General features: G+C 40.4%; 1 protein-coding gene across 1 annotated transcript in view; it reads right to left on the bottom strand.

Moving 5' to 3' along the window:
* NOS2 (nitric oxide synthase 2) overlaps positions 1-15498 on the bottom strand; it is a 43006-nt gene that overhangs the window by 14137 nt on the left and 13371 nt on the right. The window contains exons 5-15 of the mRNA XM_074189020.1: positions 14983-15145; positions 13914-14005; positions 12531-12672; positions 12249-12388; positions 11180-11354; positions 10492-10593; positions 5082-5276; positions 4161-4243; positions 3612-3756; positions 1224-1328; positions 42-91 (exon numbers count right to left, since the gene is read on the bottom strand). Of these exons, the coding sequence (XP_074045121.1) occupies positions 42-91; positions 1224-1328; positions 3612-3756; positions 4161-4243; positions 5082-5276; positions 10492-10593; positions 11180-11354; positions 12249-12388; positions 12531-12672; positions 13914-14005; positions 14983-15145 (1392 nt within the window). The remainder of the gene's footprint in view (positions 1-41; positions 92-1223; positions 1329-3611; positions 3757-4160; positions 4244-5081; positions 5277-10491; positions 10594-11179; positions 11355-12248; positions 12389-12530; positions 12673-13913; positions 14006-14982; positions 15146-15498) is intronic.

Raw genomic sequence — 15498 nt, forward strand, 5'->3', positions numbered from 1 at the left:
AGGGATATCAGGCAACAGGGGGAGGAGGGAAAAAGACCTACTTGAATTTATTTTTCAGTTCCTTCAGGAGAAACAGGGACTTCTTCAGTTTCTAGAAAGAGGGAATATCACAAAATTCTCAGACCCCAATATCAAATAAGCTAGGGCTTTCCAGTACATCTTAAACTCACTATGCCCAAACTTAGGCTCATCATCTTCTTCTCTGCCCCCCAAATCTGCTTCTCTTCCTTATTTCTCCATTTCTATTTAGGGTGATGTCATCCTTGGACCTTCATTCTTCCACAAATTGCGGTCAAATCTATCTCTACAAATAAGCTCCTGAACTGGAAGGAACCTTAGAGACCATCCTGTTCAGCCACTTCATTTTACAGATGAGGAAACTGAGGCAAACAGAATGAAGTGACTTGCCCAAGGTCACAAGACACCAGAGGCTAGATTTGAACTTATGAAGATGAGTTTTCCTTATTCCAAACCCAGAACTCCATGGTGATACTTCGCTGCCTCACATGGGTCCTTATGTTTGGGTTAGTGACCCCTGTTTCTATTTAAATCTGATGCCATTGCTCTAATCCCTCATCTCTTTCCTTCCTATTAGCACATTGTCCTGCCTTCTGCAAGAGACCCTACTTAGTCCTTCCATTTGCTAGTCACTGCTCTCTGATTATCTTCAATCTGTCCTAAATAAATCTTACATGGACCTGGTTATTTACATATTATTGTCTTCTCCATTAGAACGTACACTCCTTCAGGGAAGGGACTTTTTAGCTTTTTCTTTGATACCTCAACACTTAGTACAATGCCTAACATGTAGCAAACATAATAAATGCTTGCTGAGTAAACAACTATTTGAACAGCAATTGAACCCTCTCTGGGCCACTGCCACAGTCAGGAATCAATACCATGAGAATCATCCCTCTGTATAATTAGGGGCATAGGAATGGACCTCTTAGAGGAAAGACGTGTCCACAAAAAAAAAAGCCATTTCCTGCTCTCTCACCAGTGGAATATTATCCACTAATAAGACCTCTTTAAAACAAATGAATCATTAAGAAATCAAAAGCAGTATGTCCCTCATTGACCTCAAATTAAGAAAGACCAGGACTCAAGTCCCACCTATGATATGTACTGACTGTGTGAATCTGGAAGACTCTAATGCTTTCTGGATATGTCCCATAATCCCACTGGAATGAAAGAATTCTATTTTTCATTTTGGTGAAACTTACCTCACCATTTCCAGGAGAATCTCCATTTCCAAAAGTGCTGGTAACCACCAGAAGTAGCTTCTCTTTTTCAAGGTCACTCAGTATGTATTCATCCATGCAGAGGATCTAAAAGAAACAATGACCTTAAATTTAGCCTTCAAGGGGCCAACCTTGCCAGAGTTGTGTTTTTCAATGAGAAGCAAGGCACAAGAGGTTATCAGGAACTGGATCCAGTTTGGGGCTCTGAGGTGGCCCTATATGGGAATTGGTGAGAGGAAACAAAGCAGAATCTGGAGGGTAATGGGGCACTAGGAAAGACTAAGTAACATCCAGGCAGGAATTCTAAGAGCTTTTGATCTAGATATCAAATCATGCTTGACATGAATATTCAAAGAAAAATAGAATTTGCTCCATCATCAATGACATCCTAGTTACTGATGCCATCACCATAAATGAAGCTCCAAGAATCCAGAATCTCAGAGTTGGAAGTGACTACAGAGGTCACCTGGAGCAAATTGGACTTGAATGGGTGTCATTTGGCATCTTTAGAACTCAAACATTCAACCTAAAGGCAATAATATGTTGGGCAGAGGCCCAATCTAACCAGTGAGGAGTGACTTTCTTGCTGTTCCTCAGATATCATAGACTCTTAAAACCATAAGATTTCCTGGACAGATTCCCGGATTTGAATTCAGGAGAACCTGAATTCAAATACCATTTCTACTACTTACTACCTATGCAACTTTGTTAAATAGCCAAGTTCTTTAATCTCTCTGGACCTCAGGTTCCCCATATGTCAAATAAAGGAGTTTGGCCAGTTGAACACTAAGCACCCTTGCAGCTTGAAACCCTGTGCCTTGGTCTAGACCTGGAAGGGAGCTCAGAGGCTATCTGGTTCTTATTTTATAGATGAGGAAACTGAGGATCAGGAAGTTAAGCAGTTAAGAGGTAGTAAACATCTAAGGAAGAGTTTGAATTCAAGTCCTTTGATTCTAGAGCCAATATGCTTTCCCCTGAAGCATTCCTCATAGTGTCTTAAAAGACATAATAATGATCTCTTGAGAACACAGTATTCATAAGAAATGAATCCCATTCATAGTAATAGATCCCAAAGAATAATGATAAAACATGGTCCCAATCTTGGTGCCCAAGAATAATACATCCTTAAGAAATGGTCTCCAGACATAGTAATAGTTCCCAGAGAATGATGTGTCCATATGAAAATCCTTCTCTTCCTTTTTTACTTGTAAGGTGTGGCCCACAATTAAGTTCTTTAAAACAATTTTAAGGGGCGGCTAGGTGGCATAGTGGATAAAGCACTGGCCTTGGAGTCAGGAGTACCTGGGTTCAAATCTGGTCTCAGACACTTAATAATTACCTAGCTGTGTGGCCTTGGGCAAGCCACTTAACCCTGTTTGCCTTGCAAAAACCTGAAAAAGAAAGCAATTTTAAAAAGAAATCTTTTTTTCATTGGTTTGCCAATGTCTCTCACAAAACTCAAGATTTTGAGAGATTTTTCTCAGACATCTGGTCCAAGCTCAAAATGTTGAGGTATTTTCATGAGAAAGTGTAAGAGGCACTGAAGGCCACTGAAAAAGAGGCATTCCAAGAATACCTTGGAGCATTGCCATCGGCTAAGTTATGAAACAAATGTTTAAAAATATTAAAATCAGATTCATTTTTTGATGATCAAAATGTTTATCTCATTCTGATTGGATCCTTATTCACTTGCTTGTCCTGGCCCCAGAAGATAGAACTGGGCCTCAATGGGTGAAAGGTAAAGGAAAGTCCATTTCAGTTCAACATAAGGGAAAATTTCTGCACAATTAGAATTTTCCAAAAATGATTTTCTCTAGATGTAGCAAGTTACCCATCAGTAACAATCTTCAAGCAGAGGCTAATGACCACTTGGGGAGGTTGTAGAATAAATTCAGGATTTGAGTAGAGGATGAATTCAGAGGCGGCCAAATTCAAGGCCCAGAGGACTGCAAAACTCCCGAGAGCAGTTCAAGTCAGATTAAAATGGAATTGGCAAATGCTTAACAATATAAATAAAAATACAACAGATAATGATAATTTGTGTTTTTCTAAATCAACATATAATCGACAGGGATCCCTTTCTATTTGAGTTTGAAACCATTGGATAAGATGATCTATGATGTCCTTTTGCAAGTCTGAATTCTATGATTCTGTTTGCAGAATGGTTTAACTCCTGTATGCATCCTATAAGGTTGCCTCAAAAATTAGCTGATATAGATCTCAGATTGAGCTTCTTAGAAGATGAATAATACAAATCATCCCCTATATCTTCCCTTCTATATACTCAGGAAAGATAATCTGACAGGTTGGATGAACTCTAGGGTTGAAAAGAATAGCCCTATGTGGGTTTAGCAAGAACTAAAACTTTACCTTGGTGTTGAAAGCACAGCTGAACAAGTCTCCCAAATCCCGGGCCAGAGTTTCTGATTTGCCTGTCTCCGTTGCAAAGAGCACTGTGACTTTGATGCGGGCTGCCATGGTCTTACGCATCAGAACAGAGACAAAGAAGACAGCTCTGTGGAAATGAACACATAAATTGCCCAGATGAAGTAACATACACAAAACAGGGAGAGTTTGGAAATGGGAGAGGTTGATGGAGAAAGACAAGTATTGGGGTCATAGGAGTAAGTAAACTAAAATGATTGCTCACCTATCAACTTTAACTATTATTCCCCTCTCCTCCCCCTTCTCTTACACCCTTCTGGCTCCCCTTCCTACTTCCTTCTCTTTCTCTTTGGAGAAGAAACAAAGAGAGAAGACATATGAGATGGTGACTCCAAAAGTGAATTATACCCAATAAAGCTGAATTTAGTAGCCAGACTTGGGAAGTGGAAAGAGGTGAGAGAAGAGACTGGTAGGAATTGTTTGGAAGGAAATACTATCAATCAGATTTTTAAAATACTGATCTCTCATACTTACTTGACCAAAACTTTTAATTTGATCTCTCTTTTCTTGGGTCTCTTTTTCTCATCATGCCAAACATGGGTTTTCCAGGCTTCCACCTAGAAAAAAAAATTAATTAATTCAAGGGAGAAAAGGTCATTGTTCTGGATTTACTTAGACTAAAAACTTGGTGGGAAAGTTCAGGAATGGGCTGTTTGAAAGATTAGTTCAAGGCAGTTTTCAGAAAAAGAAATCAAAGCACTATATAGTCACATGGAAAATTGCTTCAAATCCCTTTTGATTAGATAAAGCAGCACAAGGTTATTTCATAAGTATTAAAGATTATATTTGAACTTGGGTCAGTTGGGGAATCTAGGTCTTCCTGATTCCTAGTCTGATTCTTTGTCTACCAAGACAAACCACCTTTATTTAGTTATTTCATAGTCATTAAACGATATACAACAGACAGTGTAAAAAATGAACTTCTATATAGGAGAGATGATTGAATAGAATACAGCATTGGCTCTACTATTTAATAATAGCCTTCTCTGTTGTGGACACAGTTTGAGAGGGAACTGGGGTGGTTGTTGATCTTTTTAATAATTTATAATCACAGATTCACTGTTCCATTTTTGCCTTTTGATATTCACATATCTATATCTATCTATATGTATGTATGTATGTATGTATGTATGTATGTATGTATGTATAGGTTGCAGGTTGCTTCCTCCCCATTAGCATATAAGCTTCTTGAGGACAAAAATAATTCCATTTTTTGTTTTGTAGCCCCAGTATCTAGAGCAGTGCCCAGAACCATAAGCAGTCAATTAATAAATTCTTGTTGGATAAATGACACTCTATTGACCTCTTTCAAGTTTAGCGAAAGGGGAGGCCAGAAGTGAACCCAGCACTAATCAGTACTCTCAAGACTGGAAGTGAATGTGAGGGCCTGTTTACCTGGTAGTAGTAGAAAGGAGAAAGAATGTAGTTGAGCATCTCCTGATGAAATACAGGGGTGATGCTCCCAGAGATGGGTGGGACCAGCCAGACCCAATCTGCCGGGCAGCCGCCTCGAGATTTGTATTCATTCTGCATGTATTTCATGAAGGATTCTGCTGCAGAGTGGTGATCCATGATGGTGACATTTTGTTTCTAAAACCAAAAAAAAGAAAGAAGGGAATACAGTGAGGTGGAAGGGACAAAGAATAAAGGCAGGTCTCATTTTTCACTAGCTTTAAAATGGCGATGACAATCAGCCTTGGACCTATTCTGTACTATTCTGCAATTAAATGAACCAAGCATGAGACAATTCAACAATTGGGGAAATAAGTGGGAAATCAATGGAAAACACTTTGTTAGGACTAAAAGTATCTTCAGAGATATCGCTGTTAATTCTGACCATGTTCTATACAAATATGCAAAGAAGCTGTGTGATTATCCACTGTGGGAATTCCCTCTACTAATGGAGCAAAATCCAGTGGAAAATGTCCTGGTCCTGGAGTCAGTCAATGGATCTCAGTCTGCCAAATGCCCTTGGACAAATTATTTTAACCTTCTTGGCTCCAGTTTATTCATCTACAAAATGAGGGGATTCTACGAGATAAACCACCATCAACAATAATAATCACTAAAATACGAAGGGTTTCATCATTTGCAAAATGTTTTATATTTGTTGCCTCATTTAATCCTCACAACAACCCTCTAGGAGTCATTGTTATCTTCATCTTACAGATGAGAAAATGGAGTCTCAGAGAAGCCAAGTGATTTTTCCCAGCATTACACAGTTAGTGTTTGATGTTCAATTTGAACTCAGGTCTTTTGATTCCAAATCCAGTCTAAGCACTATAACACCTAGGAGGCCACAGGTGGTTTCTGAGGTGCCCCACTGTGATCTGTTTGCTAAGACAGAAGACAGAAAGCCATGAATACGTCACTTCAACTTCCTCATTTAGTCAGATGGCATAGTAGGTACAGTGCTATACTTGGAATCAGGAAGACCTGAGTTCAAATCTTGCCTCAGAACACTTACTAATGGTGAGATGCTAGGAAAGTCACTTGACAGACTCAGTTTCCTCATCTGTAAAATGAAGGAGTTAGATTTGGTCAGCTCTAGAAGGCCCCTTCTGGCTATAAACCTATTATTCTATGATTGACAACTTTAAGAGTTTCAGGTTCAGTTGCTACTTGGGGGCATGGCCCTAGCCATAAAAAGTAGCTAGGTGTCACAGAGGATAAAGTTTGGAATGAGGAAGACATGAGTTGAATCCTGCTTCTAATGCTTCTAACATTTACTAGCTATGTGATCCTAGGTAAACCATTTCATCTCCACTGGCCTCAGTGTCTTCATCTATACAGTGTGGAGGTCGGCTTCTAAGGTCCCTTCCAGATCTAAATTCATAATTCTTTGGTCCTAACATGGATGCTGAAGTCTTCGGACACTTTTGAGAAAAGAGCTCAAGTACTAGGAACTCATTATACTTGGAAGAACGGAAGTCAAGGAAGTTGTCTCATTGAATTCCTGTTGAATCCAATTGGATTTAATTACGTGAGTGAAGGGGCCTAGCTCCAACATCTCAGTATGAAGCTAAGGGGGCAGAACTATTTTCCCATCCTCATCCCCAATCTTCCTGTTTCACAAATGGGCTTGGGATTCCCCAGACTAGAAATTCTGCTCACACAGTCCTTCCTGAACTGGGTCAGCTACCAGATGGCCTTTTTTTTCCTGTTTGTTTCCAGGTTGTTACTTCTGCTGAAACCAAATACCCTGCCTGGCTTTAGAAACCCCTAGGGAGGTCATGAAAATAGAGTCCCAGGAAGTCATAATTCTAATTAGGGCAGGGACAACCAGGACTTTGTCCCAAGAATTCAAATTTAGAATTTAGAAGGACATTTGCACTCACCATCCTTCAGCAGCATAGAGGAGTTTAATTAGAAAGATTAGTTAAATGACTAATATGTTAATTATGTTTTAAATGATTGAATATGTTTAACCTATATCAAATTGCTTACTGTCTCAGGGAGGGTAGAGACGAAGGAGAGAGACAAAATTTTTTTAAATGAATGTTAAATTTTGTCTTTATATGTAACTGTGGAAAATAAAATATTATTTATAAAAAGAAAGATTAGTTGAAATAAGAAACTCTGAGCTCCAATTCTAAGTGAGAGCCTCACTGACAATCCTACTAAGACTGAAACCTATTTTGCACCACTTGCCCCATATCTAAAAAAAATAAAATAAAATCTCCAAGTATGACTTTATGCATGGGACCCTAGACATCATCTCCTATGACTCTCTCACTTTAGGAAGTAGAACTGAGAACTACAAAAGTGAAACTCAGCTCCGATAAGTCTGGTTTGACTCACTGGTGCCAACTTCTCATCACCAGATGCCATCAGCACCCTGGAGAGAAACCGTTTGATAGAGAGCTGGGTTTGGCACATATTTTTCCCTCTCTGTCGGGATGTCTTAGCATCTTTGGCTGTTATTTGTTGCCCCAGCCGTGGAGAGCTGGTGTGAGAAATGTCTCTAATTTGTTTTAAACACACTTCTCACTCAATCTGCTGCTGTTTCAAGAAGTGTGATCAGTGGCAGAACTGCTAATGAGACGTCTGAAGGGGCTTGTTAACTGTTAGCTTCACGTCTTGAATTGGGTCCAATGGAACTTGTCAATGGCACCATTTCCCCAAAGAACAAATGACTCTATCTCCAAACTCAGATCATAACTTCCAAAGCTGGAGTATCTAATGAAGAGTTAACTGAGGCTCAGAAAATGGAGGAGATTTCTTTTTGATGTATTTGGGAGAAAAAAAAATCTCTCTCCAGGAAAATTCTAAACACTTTGAGTTTTTCCCCCTTTAAAAGTCTAAGGGTGGGGTGGCTAGGTGGTGCAGTGGATAGAGCACCGGCCCTGGAGTCAGGAGGACCTGAGTTCAAATCTGACCTCTGTCACACCTAGCTGTGTGGCCTTGGGCAAGCCACTTAACCCCATTGCCTTGCAAAAACATTAAAAAAAAAGTCTATGGGTGATAATTTATCTTTTCACCATGAAGGGCCAGAGCCTTTGATTTGGTAGTCCAGGCTTCTGGTATTTGAAGGTAATACAGTAATGGTTTGTGGCTTACTGTCTGGCTCAAAGGAGACATTAGAAGCCACTTCCTTTCAGGGCTACTAGTCATTGGTTCAGAGAATCATAACTCTCAAGCTGGAAGGGTCCCGAAAGGCCATTGAGTCCAGCCCTCTCATTTAATCAATAAGGAAATAGAGATAAAGACAGTTTATGAGACATGCTCACAGTCACAAAATTGGCATGTAATGCAGAGTCTTAGAACTGGAGATAACCTCAGAGCTCACCTGATCTCACACCTTACATAGGAGGAAGCAGAAATCTAGGCGTGTCAAATGATTTATCTGCTATCACACAACTACTAAGCATGTGAAGCAAGCTTTGAACCCAGGTCTTTCTGACTCTCAAGGTACATGGTTTTCATGATTTTCCCAACTATGCCACAATGGCCTTAAAGGAAGAGGAAGGGGCAGGAAAATGAGCAGGACTTTAAGGTTTCACCATTTGATACTTGGCTGAAAGAACAGGGATTATTCAGAGAAGACTTTAGGAGGATATGACGACCTCCTTCAAGCATTTGAAGGGCTGCCACATGGAAGAAGGATTTGACTTTTTCTACTTGGTCTGAGAAGAAAATACCATGATCTCTGGAAGAAATTGCAGAGATTAATTTAGACTAATGTAAGGAAACATCTAGCAAGGAAAGCAAGTATGTATGTCTTGGGAAGTAGTAATCTGCTCTCATTAGAAGACTTTAATCAAAGCTTGGAAGACAACTTGCTGGATCTTTCCTAAAGGAAATTCTTGGCCTCTATGGTACCTTTCAACTTTGAGATTATATAATTCTCTGATAGGGCCTCTTTCTGGAGGACAAATAGACTGGTAGAGTCATAGAAGTTCAAAATTGGGAGGACAACCCAACTTCTTTCATCTTACAAGAGAGGAAGCTAGGGCTGACCCAGGTTACAAGACTTGTTCAAAGTCTGAATTTCTCAGCTGAGCCAACTCCCATCTATGGTATGAGACTCTAGTCCCACTAGGAGATGAAAAAAGGAGTTAGAATGATTATGATTTGTAATGGATAATTCTCTCAAGGACTGGAAAGTTCTTTGAAAGCAAAAGTACTAGGGGGAAAAGAAGGGATTTTTAAAATCTTTGACTCATTCAAAAATAGAATAGGCAGAAGGAATGAGCTACTCCACAGAGCACTGATCTAGGAAGTCAGTACTGGCAGATTGATTCTGTACTTTAGGATAACCTTGGTCAAATCATTTAAACATTCTGGGTCTCAATTTTCTCATCTGTAAAACAAAAATTTTTTCTTCTAAAATGACATCAAAGCAGGTCAATTAATCAGCTTACAATTATTTATTAATCCTTACTAAATGGGTGCTAAATGATGGGCATGCAAAGAAAGGGGGGAAATGGATCCTGTCTCTAGAAACTTCCAGTCTAACATTGTCAATAAAATAAAAGCTTTAGAACATTTCAGTTCATTTCTCAGTGTGGCATGGAGTATAGAATACTGGTCCTGTAACCAAGGAAATTCTGGTTCAAATCTTGCCACAGAAGCTTGCTCCCTATTTGATCAAGTCGCTTACCTTCTCTGGGTCTCAGTTGTGTCCTAAGGTCCTTTCAGTTCTAAATCTACATTCTTTTTTTTTTTGCAAAGCAGTTGGGTAAAGTGACTTTCCCAAGGTCACACAGCTAGGTAATTAAGTGTCTGAGGTTGGATTCGCACTCAGGTCCTCCCTGACTCAAGGACCAGCATTCTATCCACTGCGCCACCTAGGTGCCCTAGATGTATGTCCTAATGTGTTATGTAGCCTGGGGACTGGGAAGCAAGCTGTCCTGTTTCCTTCTCAGGGAGGATGAAATCACAGTGACCAAAGCCCCTGGGATCCCTGCCCAGAGGCCTCTGCTGAGAATTTTCCAGGTATTTGATTGGAGGGTGAGGCCAGGCTGAGAATGGATCCAGATGCTTTATTCTGAAGGTTCTCCAGCATGTTTTCAACAGCTTGGTGCATGTATTTATACTCCAGACAAAACCCTAGTTCAGGAATTCTTCCTGAGAGTTGCTAGTCTTTCCCTCTCTGGCTATTTTCCACCTACTCTGCCCATAGTTTCCATGTACTTCGAGAGGAGCCGTCTCTCCCATGGAAACATAAATTCCTTCAGGACTAAGCTGTGTTTCTGTCTTTCTATATGTCTTTTGGGCATATAGTGAGCTTAATAAATATTTATTATTGAAAAAGGAAGGAGAATGTTTACCCCGGAGAATAATTCATAAATGTTTGACTTACTTGGAAACTATGTAGCACAGCCACATTGATCTCAATCACTGCCCTGTCCTTCCAGAGGGAAGCTAATTTGTGGGTTTCCAGACCCATCCTCCTTCCAACTTCCTACAGGGAGTCAATAGAAGAAACCCAGTTAATTCCTTTACAGCAAAGACATCAAGGAAAGTGAGAAAGGGGTCCATGAATACAAAAAAACATTACTAGCATCTCTTTTTTGTGAGGTATCCATCAGCTGGAGAATGGTTGAACAAATTATGTTAGATGAATGTCATGAAGTATCATTGCTCAATGAGAAATGGAAAAGGGGACAGATTCAGAGAAACCTGGGAAGACTTGCATAAACTGATGCAGAGTCAAATGAGCAGAACCCAGAGTACAACTCAGACATTAATAGCATGGTAAAAATGAATAGTTTGGAATCATTTTGAAATAATAGCATGATAAAAATAAATAGTTTAAGAACTCTGCCCAACACAATGATCAACCATGATTCCAAAGGAGCAACGCTAAATACCAACCATCTCTAGATAGAGAAAAGACATAATCATCATACAGAATGAGATAAACATTTTGGGACATGGCCATTGTAGGAATTTGTTTAGCTTGGCTATGGATGTTTGTTACAATGGTTTTGTTTCTTATTTTTCCTTTTCCTTTTCTTTCTATTGGGTATAACCATTTTTTCTCTTACCTCCAGGATATTGTATCTCTGGACATCACAGAAATCTCGGACACCAATCTCAGTTCCCATGTACCAGCCATTGAATGGGCACCCAGGGAATTCTAGTCCACCCACTTCCAGGAGCATGTTGGCCACAGCTGGCAAAGCATACCACTTTAAATTCAGTTCCTTGAACCATTCGTATCTATTGAAGGAGAAGATGTTGCAACTTAGGGCTCTTAAAGAATGATGAACTGGGAATCAGATGACCTGCCTTCAAATACAGCTTAGTCGACAATGCTCTCATTTTCTGATTTGGAATCCCTGTTTCACAGAATCCTTGAGATGCTCCAGGGGAATACTGTTGAGCAGAGTTAGAGTACTGTCTATATAAATTAGCTACTATTAAGGTCAGGTCAGGAGATTTTCACTTCCTGAGGGGAATTAAGACCACTAAGTTGCTTCTCTTTCTTTCCTTTTTAAAAATATTTGATTCCTTTCTATCTCCCCTTGGTACCCAGGATAAGGTCATGTACACGATCACTCAAACAAGGGCAGTGATGGGATGGTGAATCCCTGAGGTTGGATCCTCATGGAATTGCAAGAGTCAAGGAGGCACACCCCCATATTGTCATGCTGGAGGAAAATCCCAGTGATTCTCATCCTAGTTACAGCTCTGAGAAGACCTGACAAAAAGGAAAAGCCACCAACTGGGGTCCATGGAGGGCTGAATATGAACAAAACTGTCTTCAAGGCATTCTTGGAGAGAAGATCCAGGAAAGGGTGGTGGGTGAAACAATAGAAATGACTATCTAAAACTCTCCTCATCTTCCACCACTCCCTCACACATCGACACACTTTCATATGTCTTCACTCCAAGATGAAAGCATGGAGTTGCCAGAGAAGGTAACCACTAAATGGCAATCTATGAAAGGAATTCCCTCTTGGTTCTAAATGGATGGATGGAATCTCAGTTCTATGAGATAATCATTGCAAGGTGCTTTGGGGTTAGAGACTGCAAGTTTATCAAAGAGTGCTGGTGGGGGATGGGGCATTCAGTAAAGACCATACTTCCAATCCCTCTGCCCAATTCACTTACTTCGGATGTTCTATAGGCACCTCAAGGACAAGGTCTTTTGGGATGTCAAAGAATTCTGGGTCCTGACCATTGGCTTGTAACACCAGAGGCAAAATATCAAAGCGTCCATATTTGGGAACCCATCCCAAGTCTATGCACAGCTGGAGAATGAGAACAACATAGTGATTGACATTAGTGGATATTGAGACTCCTCTGGGGCCCTCTTGCTGCTTATCCTGGGAACTTCCACCCCTGGCCCAGTCCATTAGATTTCCCACCAGAATTTGAAGAGCATAGACTCACCTGGGTGAACTCAATGCTGGCAGCATCACCTACAATGGAGCCATCTGGCAATAAATAGCCAGCATATCGAAGGAGCTGAGCATTCCAAACTCGGAAGTCATGTTTCCCATCAGTCCGCTGAGGGAAGAGAGTAATAGCTGACCTGCCCAAGGAAAGGGGAAAATGCTTATTTGTCAAATAGCTTTGGTCTCCAGTCAGATCTCCTAGTAAGTGACATAACTTATGGGGATGCGGGAAGACAGACACTCAAGAGAGCTATGGTCCTTCTTGCCCTTTGCAAGGAGGGTGGGATTCAATGGCAGGAAAGGAAATGACTTCTCAGACTGTTTCCATTTATTGCTCCCAAGATTTCACCATCCAGTGACACTGACTTGACTGGTCCTTGAACAAGACACTCTTTCTCCAAGCTATGTTTTCATTGGTTTGGGATTCCCTCCCTCCTGGCTTCTTCTATTTTTAACTAAAATTCCACCCTTCTGCAAGAATCCTTTCCTGTTTTACCTTCATGTTGATGCCTTTCCTCTAACAATACCTTCCATCTATCCTGTACATACACTATAGGTATGTGGCTATTGGCATGCTGGTGCCTTCATTAGATTGTCAGCTTCTTGAGGGCAGGGACTGTTTTTGCTTTTCTCTGCATGCCTACTAGGTACACAGTGGGTGCTTAATAAATGTATGTTGACTGACAGACAAAAGTTCATACAGAAAACAGATAACCTTTAGCTTTCAAATGCCCTCCACAGTTATTCCAAAAAGAATATATTGGAGCAACATGGCACAATGAATACAGGGCTAGATTTGGAGTTAGAGAACTCAAGAAGCAATCTTGGCACTTCCATTTAGTATTTCAGGTAAGTTATATGACTTTCCTCAGTTTCCTCTTTGCAACAAAAAAACAGGGTTGGACTAGAAGACCTTGAAGTTTCCTTCCAGTTCCAAATCTATAAAGATTCTATGGCTAAACATCCTCAGAGTCTTCTAGTCTAAATTACTAAATAGAAATTCAGACTATAAGTTGTTCTCTTTCTTGCTTTCTTCTTTCTTTTTCTTTCTCTCTTTTCTTTCTCCTTTCTTTCTTTCTTTCTTTCTTTCATTTCTTTGTTCCTTCCTTCCTTCCTTCCTTCCTTCCTTCCTTCCTTCCTTCCTTCATCCCCTCAAAAGGACTCCAATCTGGATAGAGACAAAGGAAGCAGACCTGAAGGTGGGGAATGCCAGGGCAAAGCTAAACACCCTACTTGTCAGGGAATCTTACTTTCTTTTCTTTCTATCTTCATTTCCCCTATAACCCTGGATGGTATCCCTGGGATGTCTTCCCCATAAACATCTTTAATGGCTTAAAAGTTGGAAGTTACCTAGAAGTCAATGGAAAAGAGACCTTACCTGATGTTTCCATTGTTGGTTGCATAGCGAATGTGCCGACAGATATGCTCAAACATCTCTTTGGCTGTTGTGCAATTCCGAGCATCAAATACCTACAGAACCCACCAAATCCCAAGACCAAAGTCTTCAGTGAAAATATAAATCTAGGTCCTCATCTATTTATTGTCAAAATCCTAAAAGTCACTCTGAGGTGGGCAGCTGGTTAGCACAGTGGATACAGCACCAACCCTAGAGTCCAAATCTGGCCTCAGACACTTAATAATTACCTAGCTGTGCGACCTTGGGCAATTTAACCCCAGTTAACCCTATTGCCTTGCATAAAAACAAAACAAAAAGTTACCCAGGGTAATTTCAACAGCTGAATATTTGTATTAAATTACACCACTAAAAGCTTCCAAAGCAGCAGAAGTTTTAAACTGCTGGAAAAATGAAAATCTTGTTCCATTCTCTGCCCCCGCCCCCCAGCACATCCCATCTCATTCCTGATCATCGTCATTCCTTTCTATAGTTTCTCCTAAATGGAGAAATAGATACTGTGATTTCATTGATATCAGAAACTTCCAGATGAAGAAAATTTCTAAATGCAGGTCATTAGATTCCCTTAGAAAGTTGCCTGGGACACTAAGGGTTTAAGTGACTTGTCCAGGGTCATACTAGCAGGATATGTAAGAGGTGGAATTTGAATTCAGATCTTGTCTCTCATTTTCTATTTAGTAAGCACCTAATGAATGTTCTATTTTTGGACAGTTGTGGAAGGGACAGCAGTATTAATATATAATATTATAAATCAATTACAATATTGATGTATCTATGTTAACAACCAACCAATGACCCACATGCAGTCAGAGGTGCTGGATGGCATAAGGAAGTCAGAGTGAGGAAATACTCTTTGGGAGGTGAGATTTTAAAACTCAGAACCCAGGACTTTTGAACAATGATCTAGGTAGTTCTGCTATCAGCCACCAACTGCCTGGTGTGTCCCAGGGGAGTTATCCCAGGGAGTCTGAGTGCCTCCCTCCCCCTTCCCATTGAGATCATAACCTCCCCATCTCATTCTTAGGAAGTTCACCTGTAGGTTTGACCACTGGATCCTCCCAATACATCGAGGGGCATTTCTCCAGGCCTGCTTGGTTGCATAGATGAGCTCATCTTCCGTCAGCTGGTAGGTTCCTGTTGTTTCTATCTCATTTGTTACCGCTTCCACTCTGGCTAAGTGCTGCACTATTTTCGCCCTACAGAACAGGAAAAGATCAGGAATAGAAACAATAGGAAATGACTTATGTTCCTCCCTGGAGATCTGTGATTTCAACCTTATGGGAGAAGTCCCTGTGTGGAAACTCCCTTCACCAAAACAGGTGTGCAACTTGCCTGCAACATAAGTCATGGAGAGTCAACAGAAGCCCTGAGAAATTCAGTGAAAGGTAGTGAGGAGGGGTCTCCATGATTTAAAGGCCTGCTGCCCTCACTAAAGGAATTACCTTTAACTTTAGATGAATTCAATCCAAAAAAGCCAAGTATGAGTTCTATAATTTGAACCAAAATATAACTAGGCAACGTGTGCTAGTCAGTCAATAAATATTTATTG

This window comes from Macrotis lagotis, chromosome 5 (genome assembly GCF_037893015.1).
Source record: "Macrotis lagotis isolate mMagLag1 chromosome 5, bilby.v1.9.chrom.fasta, whole genome shotgun sequence".
NCBI classification, from domain to species: domain Eukaryota; kingdom Metazoa; phylum Chordata; class Mammalia; order Peramelemorphia; family Peramelidae; genus Macrotis; species Macrotis lagotis.